The sequence below is a fragment of the Dasypus novemcinctus genome, chromosome 4 (genome assembly GCF_030445035.2).
Source record: "Dasypus novemcinctus isolate mDasNov1 chromosome 4, mDasNov1.1.hap2, whole genome shotgun sequence".
NCBI lineage: Eukaryota > Metazoa > Chordata > Mammalia > Cingulata > Dasypodidae > Dasypus > Dasypus novemcinctus.
This window is the reverse complement of record NC_080676.1, coordinates 89,329,382-89,348,649: the sequence shown is the minus strand read 5'-3', so window position 1 is coordinate 89,348,649 and position 19,268 is coordinate 89,329,382. Positions and strand designations below refer to the sequence as shown.

Here is a 19,268-nt window from a genome sequence, read left to right as displayed (position 1 = left end):
TCTCATGTCAACATTCTCTGGTGACCTTTTTAGAAGAGTGGGAGGCACACATGGAGGAAAGCTGGGTCTTCCCAGTTAGCCCACAGATGATCTTCCAACTAACTGTACATTTGTTAGCTCAGCAAGGTCCACAGAGCCCAGACCATGTGGTCACAATTGCTCAGACTCAGGAGAAATAATAAATTGTTGATTTAAGCCACTATGTTTTGGAGTTTGTTACTCAGCAAAACTTTGTTGATACTCTTTAAAAATTATTCCATTTTAGAAAATGGAACTATATAAAAATGTAAATATTTTGAAATAAAATAACAGATTTGGGGACATAAAAGTTGTTACAAGACCATGAAAAGCCCAAACTATGTGACTGTCCTCATACACTTTACTGTACTCCTGGGTGGATACTTTTTGAGAGTAAAATTTTAAAATATATTAAAATCTTGCTCTGAAAACTCAGCAAAAATGCTTCCAAATGTAAAGTACTATATCTGAAAGATGCAATTTGAGAGAAAAACAAAATTCCAAAAGTAATGGCAAATATGGGATAATATATATTGGGGATAGCCAAGATTTATGAGAATAACCTTTTATGGTACCCCAAAGAGATTACTTATATTTAACCATGACTAGCTAGAAAATCAGTGGAACACTAGATTATGAGATTATGAAGTGAAGTATGACATGCTCTCAGGTAGTTTAGGATTACCTCAAATCTTTTGAATAGAAAAAAGGTTGACATTGACAGAGTCAAATAGAGGCAAGAATGTGGGGTAAAAGAGCATATGGGAAGGAAAAGAAGAATCAGGGTTGGGGGATAGATGTTGGTATTTCCTTTGCACCGTCTTCACCTCACTAAACTTCCTGGTCTTGAAGAACCAGTTTCCCTTTATTTATATATTTATATTCCCCTATTTTAGTTCTATTTGCCTCAGATAGCTCTTTTCCCTTTAAATGTATATAAAATGAAACTGAAAAGAATGTGTATATGTATGTATGTATATGTATGTGTGCACCATATTAAAATTTTATTTTAAAACTAATATTTTAAATTCTCATTAATAAAAAGTGACTGAGGGAAACCAAATTAGGTCATTGTTTTCTTGTTTCTTGGATTATTTTATTTTTCTGAGTCAAACTAACATTATATAATTTTAAATATAGATTTATTTCTCCTAAAATAATATACATGAAAAACACTATATGTTTGGTGATTTTATTGTTTTTGATTTTTCAGAATTTTAGCCTTAATGGTGACGTTGACTCCAAAAGTGGAATTAAAAAAAAATAGCATTATTCTAATGACAGTGTTTTAAAAGGAAAGGAAATGCTGGCCAACAGCTATATCACAATGTATATACAATACAGTATTTTCATGACCCCAAAACTGTTGTTTGTTTGTTTTTTTCCCAAGATAAAAGTACATATCAAGGTAAGGATTCCAAATAATCCCTCATCCTATTCCACAGAGATATAGGCTTTTTTTTTTTATTGACTTTGTAATAATATTACATTAAAAATATATATATATGTGAGGTCCCATTCAACCCCCCCCCCCCCCCAACAACACTCGTTCCCATCATCATGACACATCCATTGGATTTGGTAAGTACATCTTTGGGCACCTCTGCACCTCATAGACAATGGTCCACATCATGGCCCACACTCTCCTCCATTCCATCTAGTGGGCCCTGTGAGGATTTACAATGTCCGGTGATTACCTCTGAGGCACCATCCAGGGCAGCTCCATGTCCCAAAGACGCCTCCACCTCTCATCTCTTCCTGCCTTTCCCCATACCCATCAGCCACCATGTCCACTTTTCCCAATCCAATGCCACCTCTTCTATGTGGACATTGGATTGGTTGTGTCCATTGCACCTCTATGTCAAGAGGAGGCTCAGATTCCACATGGATGCTGGATGCAATCCTCCCATTTTCAGTTGTAATCACTCTAGGCTCCATGGTGTGGTGATTGTCCTTCTTCAACTCCATCTTAGCTGAGTGTGGTAAGTCCAATAAATCAGATTGTAGGTGCTGGAGTCTGTTGAGGCTCAGGACCTGGCTATCACATTGTCAGTCCAGAGATTCAAATCCCCTAAATATATCTTAAACCCCAACATTAACTGCACCTCCAGCACATTAGCATGAAAGTCTTATGAAGGGAGATCCCATCTGAGTCCAGATTCATCACACATAAACACCATTTCCAAAGAGGGGCCATCTCCTCTGGTAGTTAACCCCATCGGCCATGACCATAACTCTCATGGGTCTCTTTAGCCTTCAAAGGAACCAATATCTGGGGGTTGTATCTGCTTTATCTGTCTCTCTGACTCTGCTCAGTTGTGCATGAGGGCAATCCTTCTGCCAGCCTCCAGACTCTTTTTTAGAAACTCGTAGCCATATAAACTCATTTCTCCTTTCCATTTCCCCCTTACTTTAGGTCAAACAGCATTTTAAAGTCATGTTATTTTATGTAGACATGGATATTCTGCTGATCCGCATTCAACCTTCCGTATAAGGTCCTTTTCCAGTTGCATCATCAGTTGGTAGTTGATAGTGGTCCCTCGTTGCCAGGGAGGCTCATCCCCGGGTGTCATGTCCCACGCTGGAGGGAAGGCATTGCATTTACATGCTGAGTTTGGCTTCGAGACTGGCCACATTTGAGTAACATGAAGGCTGACAGGAGGAAATTCCCAGGCACAATGTTGCTCTAGGCCTTGTTCTTATTTTAGGTTTATCAGCTCACAAGCATAGTCATTAGCATCAGGGGCTCACTGTTGAACCCTCACTCCCTCGCGGTCCCCGCCGCTGTACCTGGGAGACTGTCGCTGCTCCCCTAGGACCACGACAGAGCACCACTGGCCAGGAACCCAGTACCCCCCCTGCTGTGGTTTTTAATTGTTGCCACTATGAGTATATCCAATCATTACCATGCACCCTGGACATATGTTCTGTACAGCTCCCTGTCAGCCATATATCACCTGTCATTGGTATCCCATACCAGTATCCCTCCATTGCCATTGTTGAAACACTCTGTGATCCAGAACTCCCCGAAATTTGAAGCCCAATATAATGTCATGGTCCCTTACTAGGGAATGGCATATAGCGATGGGTTTAAAGGATAGATAAAGAACTTGGATAAAGTTAGATAAAGAACTTAGATAAAGAATGTTGATTTGAAAAAATTCCACATCCTATCCTTTTTTTTTTTTTTTTTTCTTCCCCCCCCAATTATTCAGCATTTCTTCACAGGAGTCCTAGACCACAGCAATGCATATATATAATATACAGCACTCCCACACATCCACCAGAAAACCTTCTCCCTTCCACAGTGATACTCTTACGCCCTATTCATATCATATTTACTTAAGGTGATGTACAGAGTCTGAGATATTAGCTTTCTAACAAGGTAACATCTGTGCTTACATTATGGTGCATACTTTAGGATACACAGTTCTTTACATTTTTAGTTATCCTATGTTTTACATTATGGTTTACATTATCAGTCTGTCATCTCCTTTATGTTATGGTGTAATATTACATGTTTTATATCCATCCTTGTGTACTCTCAAGAAACTCCTCTCTTGCCCCCCATTTACTTTGGTTCCACACATTTAACGTCCATTTTCCCTTCTACCTTGGTGCCCACAGTGACAGCCAACCTCTGTTTCCTGAGGAGCCACTTCCAGAGATAGATGGAATAGTGTTCAGGATATAGGCTTTTTTTGATACCAAGTAGGCTCATTGCTGGTATTTCCTTCTCTTCTAAGCATAACCACCACAATCTCTATGGTCAATCCTCAAGCCCTAACTACCCCACTTCACATAGTAAAACTTACAATGAACAAAAGATCTCACAGCAAAGTTAAATACAAAAAGATGGTATTTTAAATACATGAAAAGAGAAAGCTATACCTACCAAGATCTCTTATAGCAGCTGCTGTCAGCATGGGATCTGAACCAAGAAGGATAGCTGCAAATAATAACCATGGGGTGGTCTTCAAAAGCAATTTATTCATAGATGTCAGATACCAAATAATTAAGACATAATTCACCAAAAGGCCAGGAATTGTAATTAAAAGTATCTGCAAAGAGATTTTATGAAGAGAAAACTCAGTTGGCCTTTTCAGGCCATTTTAAAAAGCAGATAATCAGGATTATTGGAGCTGTGAAATCATATTCAGTCCATCAAAGGGAAATTTCAAGGTTTCTAATATAACAACTATGTGCACACACAGTGCAGGAGTGGTTCAAGAAGTCTTGCAAAGGAGATGAGAGACTTGAAGATGAGGAGCGTAGTGGCCAGCCATTGGAAGTTGACAACGACCAACTGAGAGCAATCATGGAAGCTGAACCCCTTACAACTACAACAAGAAGTTGCCAAAGAACTCAACATCGACCATTCTAAGGTCGTTCAGCCTTTGAAGCAAATTGGAAAGGTGAAAAAGCTCAATAAGTTGGTGCCTCATGAGCTGACCAAAAAAAAAAAATTTTTAATGTTGTTTTGAAGTGTCGTTTTCTCTTATTCTATGCAACAATGAACCATTTCTCAATTGGACTGTGACATGTGATGAAAAGTGGATTTTATATGACAACTGGTGATGACCAGCTCAGTGAGTGGACCAAGAAGCTCCAAAGCACTTCCCAAAGCCAAACTTGCACCAAAAAAAGGTTATGGTGTCTATTTGGTGGTCTGCTGTTAGTCTGATCCATTACAGCTTTCTGAATACTAGCGAAACCATTACATCTGAGAAGTATGCTCAGCAAATGAATGAGATATACGGAAAACTGCAGTGCCTGCAGATGGCATTGGTCAACAGAAAGGGTCCAATTCTTCTCCATGATAACACCCCACTGCACGTTGCAAAACCAATGCTTCAAAAATTGAATGAATTGGACTACAAAGTTTTGCCTTATCTGCTATATTCACCTGACCTCTCACCAACCAACAACCACTTCCTAAAGCATCTCAGTAGCTTTTTGCAGGGAAAATGGTTCCACAAACTGCAGGATGCAGAAAATGCTTTCCAAGAGTTTGTTGAATCCCAAAGCATGGATTTTAATGCTACAGGAATAAACAAACTTATTTCTCACTGGCAAAAATCTGTTGATTGCAATTGTTCATATTTTGATTAATAAAGATGTGTTTGAGCCTAGTTATAATGATTTAAAATTCATGTTCTGAAAATGCAATTATTTTTGTACCAATAGTAACATTGTGAATAGTTAACATTGCTGAATTATGTATTTGTGGATAAAATGAGAAATTTTAGGTATCAGAATAAAAATTAAAAAAGGAAAAACCCCATAGAACTGTGTAACAATATAAGAACCTTAATGGAAACTATGGACTAACAGTAAATAATCATAAAAATATTGTTTCATCAATTTTAAAATTTTAACAAAGGTACCACGCTAAGGCAAAATGTTATTAATAGGCAAGTTATTAATAGGCAATCTGTGGGTCAGAGTGGAATTTGGAAACTCTACTTTCTGCATGATTTTTCTGTAAACATACAACTGTTCTTTTTTTTTTTTAAGTGATCATGGTAATTCTGCTTCCTGTATCCCTGTCCCTTCCCACATTGACTTTAGGTTTAGCCATGTGATTTGCTCAGGCCAAAAGGAGCGATAGCAAACGTGATGTAAGTAGAGACTTAAAAAGCATTGGCAAATTAGGCTTGTCCTCCCCTTCTGCTGTTTGAGTATCTGCAACCACCATCTGAAGAAGGCTGGAATAACCTGCTAGAGGGTGAGATATCTGTGTGCCTGTGTTGCTCATTGCCCCAGCTGACAGCCAGCCCTAAGAACAACCTGCAGACTCAGGAAGGGGCCATCTGTATCATCCTGATGCTGGCTGATCTCAGTTGAACAGAAATGCAGGAGATGGTCCAGCAGAGATCACCTGAGCCAGCCCAACCACTTCTGCATCTGTTGGAATCGATTTCATTTTTTGTGATTTGACCAATTTGTATATAAATTTAATATATATGCTTCTAATTTAGTTTAGGTAATGAGCTTATATTTACAAAACATTTTTGATTATTCTAAAAGAAAGGTCCACCCTGCTTAAGATGTGGAGCATTTTTTCCTCAGTCTTTCCTTGAAGTGACTCATATCTCACATGACTGAAAAATTCCTTATTGTTAGGCTTAAAGCTGTTTTTTGCTTTCTTCTCTTTTGTTCCTTTACATACGAGTGTGGGAAGCCTTACAAGGTGGATATTTAAAACATCACTGTAATCAACAATTTCTTTTTACTGGACCTAATGTACCTTTTTTTTAATTAAAATTTTTTTTCTTTTCTTTTAAATGTTACATTAAAAAAATATGAGGTCCCCATATACCCCCTCCCCCCCACCACACTCCTCCCAAACCAACAACCTCTTCCATCATCGTGGCACATTCACTGCACCCGGTGAATACATTTTGAAGCACTGCTGCACCACATGAATGGTGGTATACATTGTAGACTACACTCTCCCCCCATCCACCCAGTGGGCCATGGCAGGATACACAATGTCCAGCATCTGTCCCTGCAGCACCACCCAGGACAACTCCAAATCCTGAAAATGCCCCCACATCATATCTCTTCTTCCCTCTCCCTACCATCAGCAGCTACCACGGTCACTTTCTCCACATCAATATTACAACTTCTTCCCTTACTTAGCACAATAGTTCCCCAGCAGAACACCAGTAAGTCCACTCTAATCCATACTCTATTCCTCCATCCTGTGGACCCTGGGATGGTTTTGTCCAGTCCCCCGCTACATCAAGAGGGGCTTAAATTACACATGGATGCTGGATGCAATTCTCCTGCTTGCAGTTGTAGGCACTCTTGGCTCCCTGGTGTGGTGATTGATCTTCTTCACCTCCCTGTTAGCTGGCCAGGGTAAGTCCAATAAACCAGAGGGTAGGAGTTGCAAGTCTGCTGAGGCTCAGGACCTGGCTGTCACATGGACAGTCCAGAGATTCAGGTCTCCTGAGTATACACCAACCCAAATGCCAACCACAGGTCCAGTAAAAGTTACAGAAGAGGCATGTGTAGAAAGATCATATCTGAGTCCAATTACATCACACTCAGGAACACAAATTCCAAAGTAGCGCTAACTGACATGGCCCTGAACTCCAGAGCCATCTGCCATGACCATAGAACCTGTGGGTCTCTGTAGCCCTGAGGAGAACCAGTACCTAGATTTCTATCTATTTTGCCTGTCTCTGGTACCCTGCTAAGGCATGTGTAAGCATTACCCCTCTGATGACTGCCCGACTCTTTTTCATAGACTCACAGCCATATAAACTCATTTGTCCTTTCCGTTTCCCCCTTTTATCCAAAGTCAAAAAGCAGTTTTTAACACCTTATATGATATGTAGGCTGAGATATTCTGCTGGTCTGAGTTGACCCTTTTCATCAAGGTCTTTTTCTAGTTACATCATCAGCTGGTGCTTGGTAGTAATCCCTCGGCACCAAGGAGGCTTATCCCCGGGAGTCATGTGCCATGCTGGGGGGAAGGTAATGCATTTACATGCTGAGTTTGTCTTAGAGAATGGCCACATTTGAGCAACATGGAGGCTCTCAGGAGGTACCTCTTAGGCACCTAATGTACTTCTAATACTTCCTATACCATCTTAGATAAAAATTATAGCTGACATTAAGTTTTGCCAGTCAGATTTTGGGAATTAATTTTTCCTCAGTAATTTTTTCTTGTGTCTTCAATATGCTAGACAATTGATAAGATACTGTTTAGTCTCTAAAACAGTAAGCTGAACTTACCATGGCCCCACTCCATAATTTTTCCTTGTCTCTCTTTTCCATTTTGCAGCAAAATTTTAAAAAAATCTGAGCATAGATGATATAGTAATTCATGAGTGAATGATATTATTGAAAAGGAATATTTCTTACCTGCCAAAGTAACTTTTGTAGCATGTATACATCCATGTCAAATGCAACATTAAATATAATTATGGGTGTAAATAGGTTAAAAAATAATTCTGGACTCATCCATTGTATGGCATTTGCATATCTTTGGACCTAATAATGTAAAAAAAACAGGTCATTTTCTCATTTATCCATTTCTCCATCCTCTATTATTATAGAATACATGCCAGACACTTGTATCTCTAGCAAGAGAGACAGTTAAAAAGACAGATATATTGCAATGTGGTAAGTGCTAAGTCTTAACTCTACTGAATTTTCATAAATTTCAATCAGTTTATTTCCAATTACAGAAGAAAGTTAATGTACAACCCTCTTCCTCATTTTTTAAAATAACAGATATAGGAAGTACATTGACATGAATATTAGAGAATACATAGGGGATTTTCAGGTATGTAAAAGGAAGAAAGAGGTTTCATATGGATGGATTATTGGATGCAAAATTACAAAGAGGTAAATTGTCATATGGAATTTCAGAAAATACAAATAGTTAACCATCGACTGTATAGAAAGTGTGTGGGGTATGATAGAACGGCAAAGGTAGAGAATGGAAAGTTATACAGTTCATAGAAGAACTAAATAATGATGTTATCATGAAATATGTAGGTGATGTGTGTAAATCCTGTTATGGGCATTAATTCAGCCCAGTCAGGAAACACTGAGTACCTACTGCAATAAGAAGTATTATATTTGAGAGGAAATTTTCCATGGGTCTCTTGTGTTTTCCCATGTCTTGTGTTTCTCTACATCTTGCTTTTCTTTTGAACTATCTTCTCAAGAATGTATGCATGGCTAACAGCCTTGGAAGATAGAGAAGTTTCTTCCTCCAGAGCAACGGGCAAGTTTCATATTGTCCGGTATACTAAAGATAATGACTTCCTCTGGGTTAAGAGGGCAAAGAAGCTTATTACCCACTGTAAAAGATTAATGTTCTCTAAACTCAGGTTTTTCTGTAATGCAATTCATTTTGTGTATGTGTGTGTGTATGTAGGATTACCTGACCTTCTTTGCTTCTCCCTATGGGAACTGGGGTTCAGGGAACCTGCACAAAATAATGCTGATACTCTGGCACAGTTACTGTGAGTAATAAAGTCCTTTGTCTCTGACCTAGGACTCCCATGTCTTCTGCTGGTATCCATGGCAGGCTAACTTGTTAGCTTGCAAGAGGAAAATCTCAGACCCTTTGCAAGTCTTGACATATAATCTCTTCTTTTAGAGTTACTGACAAATAGAGTTAGATTCATAGATGTATTTAGAATTTCAATTATGTCAAGATCATATGGTTTTAAAATCTGTTCATGATAGAAAATTGAAGAAGTTGATCCATTTCTAGTTATGTGAATACATGTTAACCAAGTTTTTTTAATTTTGTAAACATTATGGGCTAAATTTTGGGGGAAAGTCAATAATTTTCAGAAAAGTTCTAATTACAACAGGGATTCACAAACTATGGCTCATAGGACAAATTTGGCCCTGCTAATTTGCAGATAAAGTTTTATTGAAACACAGACATGCCAATTCAATTACGTCTTGTCTATGGTTGCTTATGTGCTACAGTGGCAGAACTGAGTATTTATGACAGAGATTGTATGACCTGCATAGTGTAAAATACTATATGGCCTTTGTAGAAAAAATTTGCCAACCCCTGGGCCTGAGGGCTATTAATATCTCAGAAATGCATTTTATATCCCTCACGTTAATGGTAAGAATTCTCTCTCTCCCTTGCCTGACTGCAACTGTTCCCAACTGTTTTGTAATATTGTACCTGCCTCAACTACTGTAATATGCTATTCTCCTCACTTCCCACTCCAGGCAAGAGGTTCAGCTTAGTTAACTTGCTAGGTTCTAAGTCAGGCACACTTAGATACTGATCTCTAGTCTAATGAAAATCCTGTAAAAGATTCCTAAATAAGGCAATGGATTGGCTCAATATCAGATTTTTCATCATGGGAAGCAGACGCTCAACCACTTGAGCTACATCCACTGCCCTTGCCTGAGCTTTTGAATTCTACTTGGACAGTCAGTGACATCTCAGACTCTCAGGACATGAGAGTCAACTGCCTATCTAGTTCAGACCTGGGCTCTGTTTTGGCAATGTTTTGCAGGGTCTCAACTCTTTCCGGTCTATTTCCTTTTCCTACATAGCTGATCTAATGCAATCCACATTTTAAGCAATGGGAAAGCACTAAGGCAAGGAATATTTTAGCAAATTTTCTTAAACCATTTTCCTATTTATATGACTCTTAGATACAGTGAAAAATATCCATATTTACTGTACATACCTGGTCAGATGTAAAACTTAATATTTCAAAGCTGCATCCAAATAAAAACAATATCACAGGGAGAGGAATTGGAAAGTCTTTCAAGCGCATGTTCAAAAATGCTGCAAAAAATATGTCATTACTGAAAGGCAATGAAATATCACATTTCTATAACTTTTATGTGGCATTTAAAAAAAAAACTGATGACAATGATACAATGTTCTACTTACTCACTTCCTATTTTCCTGTAATTAAGACCTTCCTTCACACCTAAGCACACAGAATCAGTGTAATTGTTAATCCACCAGGTACGTGCTTCACCTCTTTTATTAAGTATAAAATTTCCTTAGATTTTTTTAGTAATTTTTTCTATCAATTCTTAGCTCTTGGGTTACTACCGAACTATTTATAATATAAACAAATCAGAGATTAGTTTCTTTAGCAATCCTGCAACTAACAGTTAAATATTAATGAAATATTAATGAAAAATCCAGGCTAATTAAAAATGAGGAACCAGTTATAATAATTTGCCCAATGAGAAAAATTTGTTTTATATTGGAGTGACATCAACAAGATGGTGGAATTAGATGTCCCTGGCAACTCCCTCTCAGAAAGAGTGAAAACAGGCAGATCTGTCAGAACTAACTTTCCAAAAATTCTGGAAAATGACTGAGGATAGTGACTCAGTGAACAGTGAATCAGGAAGAAAACCTACAAAATTAGAAAATATGTGGAATACATCTGCTTGCCCTGGCTTAGTACTGTAGGTTGTGAGATTGGCAGTGGCTTGGTAGCTCAAGTATGTTTCTAGGGCAGGGCCCTCATGCCTGGTTTTTAGCCCACCTAACTGCAAATTTGGTGTGTTTGGTTATCCACTTCAACCTTCTCCTTGGAAGACTGGTTCAAGGTGCTTGTTTGGGTCACTCAACTCGGAATTTACCTGGGGCAGAGATGTGGTACAAAGGTAAAACTGAGCCAAGCAGACTAGCTGCCTGAAGCAAAACACTGATAGTGAAACACAGAGTACAGTGCCTGGGGCCCTGGAGGAGAAGCTGGCAAGAGAATTTTAGTTTTTAGGAGAAGAAACATTCACACATACTTAGAAATTCTTGAAACATTCCATACATGCTCAGGGTAAAAAATATGCTCAGAAAGATATGAGAAGAACCTAGCTGTTCACCACAGTTGATCAGCCATGGTTGGTCGGCGGGTTCATCATAAACTAAGCTGAGCATTGAAGGAGATCATCAACAAAGAGCCAATCGGTACTAAAATCCTGGGGAAGGGGAAGAATCTGATTTTCAGAGTTAACACATAAAAAGATTCAAGTCTGAAGAGATGGAAAAGTTGATCCTCAAATTCATATGAAACCACAAGGCATCCCAAATAGCCAAATCAATCTTGAAAAATAATTACAAAGTTGGAGGTCTCCCTATTCCTGATTTAGAACTCATGACAAAGCTGTAGTAATCAAAACAGTGTGGGACTAGCATAAAGATAGACATAGAGATCAATGGAATAGAATTGAGAGTCCAGAAATAAATCCACCTATCTATTGCAAATTGATACTTGACAAGGGTACAAGATCATTCAATAGGGATAGAAGAGTCTCTTAAACAAATGGTATGGGACAATTGGATATCCCCAAGCAAATGAATGAAATTGAATCCTTACCTCATGGCATATACAAAAAAAAAGTCAAAACTGACCAAAGGCCAAAATTTAAGAGATAAACCTATAAAACCTTTAGAAGGAAATATAGATACAAATTTTCATAATCTTGAAAAGAATTTCTTAGATATGATACAAAAAGCATAAGCAACAAAAAATACAGATAAATTGGACTTGATTAAACTGTAAAACTTTGTACATCAAAGGATATTATCAAGAAAGGGAAAGACAAATTACAGAGTGGAAGAAAATATCTGAAAATCTTATCTCTAATAAGGATTTAATATCCAGAATATATAAAGAATTGCTACAAATCAACAACAAAAGATAAATAACCCAATTAAAACATGGGCAAAAGATTTAAGGACTTAAAGAGACATTTCTCCAAATTATAATGGCCAATAAGTACATAAAAAGATGCTCAACTATATTGATCACCAGGGGTATGTAAATCAAAACCACAATGAAATACCACTAGGATGGCAATTATATGGAAAATAACAAGTGTTGTTGAGGATGTAGAGAAATTGGAACACTTGTATATTGTTGGTGGGATTGCAAAATGGTTCAGCCACTGTGGAAATCAGTTTGGCAGTTTCTCTGAAAGTGTAACATAGAATTACTATATGACTCAGCAGTCTCACTTCTAGGTATATACCCCAAACAATTAAGAGCAGGGAGTGAAACAGATATTTGTACATCCATGTTCACAGCAGCATTGTTCACAATGGACAAGAGGTGGAAGCAACCCAAGTGTCCATCAACAGATGAATGGATAAACAAAATGAGGTATATATATACACAATGGAATATTATTCAGCTCTAAAAAGGAATGAAGTTATGGTATGTCTTACAACATGGATGAAACTTGAGCACATCATGGTGAGTGGAATAAGTCAGACACAAAGGGTAAATATTATATGATTTAATTTATATTAATGTCTAGGATAAGCAAATTCAAAGAGTCGGAAAGTAGATTACAGGTTACTGGGGACAGAGATAGGGGAGGAATGGGAAGTACTGTTACTGGATACAGAATTTTTATTTCAGGTGTTGGAAAACTTTTGGTAATGGATAGTGGTGATGGTAGCACAACATTGTGACACTAATACCACCGAATTGAATGCTTGAATTTTGTTAAAATGGGAACTTCTGAGTTGTGTGTATTTTATGACTATAAAAAGTTTAAATAACTGTTATCTATTATACATTAGAAAGTTCAGAAGAACGCTAATGTTTATTATTGCTATCTAAGCGCAATAAGCAATATCATAGCATCGCCTTCAATTAAAATTTTTTTTTGGTAATATAATACTTAAGTCAAAGAAAGTGAAAAAAAGTGCTTTTTAAAATTCCCACAGTGTTGTTTTATTTTCGTAAGAGCTAGGTAGATATACCATTTAGAAAAAAATCAACCAGACTCCTTACCAAGTCGGTTAAAACTAACCCAACCATTCAGAAGTTCAAAAACTCTTTGTCCAAGTGAAATGAATCAAATTATAATTTATAGTAATTCAGATAACCAAAAAAATTCCCCAAACCTTGATTTTATGCTTATCTGTTTTTATTCAGTCACTTAAATCTAACTAGCAAATAAGGTGTGAATACTTTAAAACCAATAGAGACGAAGTATATGGAAATCAGGTCCTACTTGTCTCTTTCAGAGGCAGATTATTGTTAGATTCACTTAATTGAAAATCTTGGCATAAAGGTATAAAGTCAGGAACAAAACTCTTATTTTCTATTGCAGCTACTTTCCTTATTTCTATATGTGGCATTGACAAAATATATCCTTAGAAGAAATTCAGATGAAGAGAGAATTACACCTACCTCCAATTACACAGATCAAAGACAATGTGAGAACAATTTCAGGTAGATCTTTTGGAGCACTCAAGAACACAATCTTGAGAAACTCTACCCATGTGCTAGTAATTCTTTTGTTGGAAATGCTGACATTTATAATTTCATTATTTGAGTCTAGCCTGCTCTCCATCTCTTACAGCTGTCTGCAAAACACAGGTAAGATTAAAGGAACATAAGATTTCTCACCTTCGTGGACTTCTAATGCTTTTCTTTAAAAACTCCTAAATTTCTCTTTAAATTATTTCTAGTGGTAATGTTAGGGTCTTCTGAAATTAGGAGTGCCTCTCCCTTCTATGACGCTTTCAATTAAAATAAAATGGAAAAGGCACAACCTCAAATGACAGAAACTATTCAGGGTTACCCTTGGGTTCACTCACAATGCCAAGAGCTACTTAGCTATTACCCACTCTGCATCTATCCAGTTGTCTTAAAGAAAGACTCTGCATTTAACCAGCCACCAGTCTGGTGCAGGTCACTTGGTCCCAGAATGGATAATTGATGGTTTTGCCCTCAGTGTATCTGAACCTCTGGAAGCATGTCCTGGCTGCTATTCCAGAGTGGGAAATGGGATGGAGCAAAGAATGTACAAATCTCTTTTGTTGTTTTATCCAGACAGAAGTCAATTGACCATGATGATATCCAATCATAGCCTTCTTTTATCTCATTTGGACACTGATGGGACAGTTTTTCTCTAGTTTTTATATTTTTATACAGCACCAGAAACATAAGAAAAATATTGACACTGAAAGGACATGACAAAGGAGATGTTACATGTTCCGTCTCATTACTTCTTGGAAGAGGAACAAATAAGGATTTTGATGTATTTTGGTTTGAAGCAATAAATAATAGTCGCAGTCAGTTGATCAAACCTGATACACATAGAAAGGAAAATTTTACATCAGGGGTCTTAAAGCTCATGCAGGGAATTATGCTGATTCTATCTTTTATAATAATGGCTCAACTCCTTCTAGTGTCTATTCTTGGCATCTCACCTGGCAGCCTTGCTGAACAACAAATTAGTTATTACTAATTTTCCTCTCATAACCCAGCAATTTTTTAAATTGCTAATATGTACTTATACGTTTTTATAAACTCATTTCAGATCATAAAAACAAATTTTACACAGAAAAATTAAGTAAATGAATATATGCTTATTGTGAACACTTAAAAATATATAAACAAACATTTCAAAGGCAAGAAAAAAATTGCCCACAGTCGTATCATCTGTTTGGTATTATTTCATCATCAACAAAAAGACTTGGGCGGTGGACTTGGCCCAGTGGTTAGGGCGTCCGTCTACCACATGGGAGGTCTGCGGTTCAAACCCTGGGCCTCCTTGACCCATGTACAGCTGGCTCAGGCGCAGTGCTGATGAGGGCAAGGAGTGCCGAACCATGCAGGGGTGTGCCCACGCAGGGGAGCCCCACACACAAGGAGTGTGCCCCGTAAGGAGAGCCGCCCAGCGCGAAAGAAAGTGCAGCCTGCCCAGGAATGGTGCCGCACACACGGAGAGCTGACACAACAAGATGAAGCAGCAAAAAGAAACACAGATTCCTGTGCCGCTGACAACAACAGAAGTGGACAAAGAAGATGCAGCAAATAGACACAGAGAACAGACAACTGGGGTGGGGTGGGGAAAGGGGAGGGGAGAGAAATAAATAAATCTTTTAAAAAAACAAAAACAAAACAAAAAAAGACTTGTAAACACCACTTGCAATAGTTGTGTCATATTAGCTCTAAGGTAAAAGTGCAGACTCTGTGGTCAGACTGCTTGGATGCAAAGTCTGATGGGCTGCTGCTTTCAGGTTGAAAGACTTGGGGCAACTTCAACTTGGTTAGCCTCAATTTTCCATCTGTCTAATTTCTAGTCTGTGTCTTTCTTCTCCCTATATTTATTATCTTTATTTTATTTGTGGAAATATATAATACTGATGTCTGGGTACCCTCCCCCAAGATTCTGATTAATGCAGTCTGGGGTGCAGCCTGGATATTCCAGATGATTCTAATGTGTAGCCAAGTTTTGAAACTACTGTACTCCACCCAATTCAAAGGCAACATTGTTCAATTTTCAGGCTCAAAGCCAACTTCTTTTCAACCTTCTTGAGTCAGATTTTGTGAGAAAAAGATTTCAATGCCCATTATTCATGAACCACCAGGCACATATTTGTGGACAAGGGTTTATTATTTGTTGCAGTAAGGGCAACTACTCACTATAGGGAACTGTTGGGTGTCTCAGATAAGAGGTTGCTAGCAAAAACCTATTTTAAGATCTGGGCGTTGTCAGGGTAATGTTGGAGACCGTCTAAGGAAGTGGGGATTTACTCTGTTTTGGGTGCTCACAAAAAGCAAGGACAATTCTGTGACTGGGTATCTCAATAAATCTTATCTATAGAAAGCACAGACTAGAGGGAGGACAAAGCCGTGATGGGCTGAACCTGTAATGGGTAAAGCAGCAGCCACTCATTTTAGCTGAAAGAAGGGATATTAGATATTTTATGGCTTGCATGGTGACCATGTTTTTGTCTCCATTGTTATGGTCTCAGAGTGACATTGTCTGATTGATGCTCTTTGAGACTGTTTGTGCGAGCAGTTCCCGGATGCCAGTGGCTGCCTTTTTTTTTACCCCCTCAAGGGATTTCTAAATGCCTTATCCTTCCCTTCACATATTATTAAGAGGATGTTAGTAATATAAATAGTAAAGCTGAAGAGGCTCAGCTATGCCCCAAAGACAAAGATTTTCAACTTTGGCTGCACAATAAAATCACGTGGGGAGTTTTGAAAATTACCAATGCCTGGGTGCCACACCCAGAAGTACATTTAATTGGTCTGGTTTGCAGCTTGGGTACTGAGAATTTTAGAAGTTTCCCAGTAATTCTAATAAATAGCCATGGTTAAAAAAGCACTACTCTAGGGGAAATCCCTACCATTAGCTAAGGACATTTTGATTTAGTGATATCTGCCTTTAGTTAACATCATACTACTCAGGAAAATATTGTCAATGTCACCTCTTAACGTGGCCCACTATTGCTCCAAGACTAAGCATCCTAGGGCATACTAACTTGACCAATAAAGGAAAACTATTTTTCTGCATCATAATCACATATTTGTACCTGTTTGCAGAATTTAACACAATTAAGTATAAATATAGTTAACATAGTATTATAACTTGTCTGCCTACCTGCTCTTATTTTCCAAAGAAAAAGGAGACATTGTCCAAGAAGCTTTTTTCTATTTCAAAATTATTTATTTGAAAACTTAAGTGTTTATAAAGTCAACCCTAATAAATTCCTTTCATAAAATAAAATTACCCCAAGTCTTGACTATCCTTGAAATTCAAGGACATAAATGATCAAGTTCACAAGAGTTTCACCATCTGGCTATGAATATGTGGCAGCTACTAGGTTTGGCTTCCTCAACCTCTCCTCCAAATTTGCCTAATGGACCTTTACCTGCAAAGCAATCTCATCTTAAGTTGGAATGCAATTGCTAACATTACTTTATTCTAAGCATTTTTAAAGGTATGGGTAAAGAAGTATAGGTGAGAATAAACAGATTTTCAACCTAATTAAAACTTTTCTTCAGCTTAAATTGACCTCTGATAGCTTTGAATATATTTGAGTCCATGTCCCATTAAAGAAAAAATATTGGTTTATCTTGAAATTACCACATGGAATCTCTAATTTATCAGTAAATTAGCTAATACTTCAATTCCCTTTGTGAATAGAGGTAATCAATGACTTTCTTAAAAGTGGCTTGTGGATTTGTCCTTAACAGTCAGTCAGCCCTGAAAAATTCTCTGTCTCATGAAGTGGAAGTTACACTACTTCACTGAAAGTGGGAACATCTTCCTTTAATGATGTTTTGCAGGAATTAGATGACAAAAGTATCCTTGAAGAGGTGACTGTTGGAATCTCAATAATCTTTACAACTCATATCAACAACTCAAGGTGGGTTTCTCCTCAGTAAATTCTTACCACAAAATACTGCAGCCATCTTATTCACTGATTTTTTTTTTAAGATTTTAAAATTTACTTATTTCTCCCCCCTTCCTCCATTGTCTGCTCTCTGTGTCCATTCACTGTGTGATCTTCTGTGTCTACTTATTTTCTCATTAGGTGGCTCTGGGAACTGATCCTGGGACCTTCCAGGGTGGGAGAGAGGCGATCATTCTCTTGTGCCACCTCAGCTCCCAGAGCTTTTGTGTCTCTTATTATTTCTCCACTGTGTCACTTTTTGCTGCATCATCTTCCTATGCCAGCTCTCTGCATGAGCCAGCACTCCTGTGTGGGGCAGTATCAACACAGGCCAGTACTCCGTGCAGGCCAGCACTCTGTGTGGGCCAGCTCGCCACATGGGCCAGCTTGCCTTCACCAGGAGGCCCTGGGCATCGAACCCTGGACCTCCTATATGGTAATGGGAGTACAATTGCTTGAGCCACATCTGCTTTCCTCACTGATTGTTTTCTTCAGAAAAAAAAAAATCCTAGGTTTCTCCTTTAGTTATTTCTAGGTTAGGGATGCCTCTCCCTAAGGTGGGAGTTTGGTGGGTGATCCATTGACCTGCTAATGCTTCCTGCAGAATGAGTCCTCCCTCTCTCTGGGAGTTAGCTCTACACACCTGAGAAGATTCACAGCTTCACTGTGCTTTCCTCTGGAGCTTCACTTTTCAGTTCCTCGTTAAGCCAAGGGAACATGTGTCAGGTGAATAGAGTTTGGAAAGAATTGACATAAGAAATGTAATGAAAGAGGGGCAGGGGCTGATGGACAGAAATTCAAATTGTGAGGAAGTTTGATCTTTGGGAAAGTACTTGATTGGCTGCCACAGGAAAGGTGGAAACTCCGAGAGAGAACCGCTGAATCCACAGCGGGAATACTGTAGGGGCATTTGTTTCTGCTGGAGAGAAGCTGAGGGAGAAAGTCCCAGTGGCGAAGGTAAAGAGCACCTTGATAGGAAAACTAGGGAGGGCTCACCTTTCAAAGCCTCAGGAGGAGTATCTTGCAGTACGTACGTAAGAAGTGGAGGCCAGCGATTTTGTTCACCCCAGAACAGCTAAGACCAACTGCAACCTCACTGACAGTTACTTGCAACAAGCCCCGCCCCTGGTCTGTACCCATTGGCTTCAGGTTTAGAACTCCTGACTTGATTGGCTGATGAAATATGGTCTGGTAGGTGCTACAGGCAGCGGCCTCGCCGCTGTACACCTAAGGCAGCTTTTGAAGCCACAATGCAGTGCAGTGTATTCCATTAAACAATTAAACAAATAAGGGGTGAAAAAAGAACTCAAGAATTTGGGTTATTTTAATTTAAAGTTTTGGAACACTGGATTTCTGACAAAATGCTAATATACACTGCTTTCCTGGACTTCTAGCAGGAGTGAGTTTCCTGAATAAGAGTATTAAAGATTTTGAAATATAAGAACACATTTTGCTGTGTCAGGATAAAAGAAAGGGAAAGACTGTTCTGGGCATACAGGAGAATGAAATTATGGCGATCAGTCTAGGTGGACTCAGAGAGTTATGTGGAAATACTCAGGAACAGTGATAC

At 38.4% G+C, this 19,268-nt stretch overlaps 1 protein-coding gene across 2 annotated transcripts in view; it reads right to left on the bottom strand.

Moving 5' to 3' along the window:
- The window catches only part of SLC9C1 (solute carrier family 9 member C1), a 129,581-nt gene extending 110,817 nt beyond the window's left edge, over positions 1 to 18,764 (bottom strand). For both annotated transcript variants that reach the window (XM_058296421.1, XM_058296422.1), the window contains exons 1-5: positions 18,695 to 18,764; positions 13,692 to 13,867; positions 10,212 to 10,312; positions 7,897 to 8,025; positions 3,914 to 4,079 (exon numbers count right to left, since the gene is read on the bottom strand). In XM_058296421.1, coding sequence (XP_058152404.1) covers positions 3,914 to 4,079; positions 7,897 to 8,025; positions 10,212 to 10,312; positions 13,692 to 13,854 — 559 coding nt within the window. In that variant the 5' untranslated portion in view covers positions 13,855 to 13,867; positions 18,695 to 18,764. The remainder of the gene's footprint in view (positions 1 to 3,913; positions 4,080 to 7,896; positions 8,026 to 10,211; positions 10,313 to 13,691; positions 13,868 to 18,694) is intronic.
- Between the last annotated feature and the right edge of the window lie 504 nt (positions 18,765 to 19,268).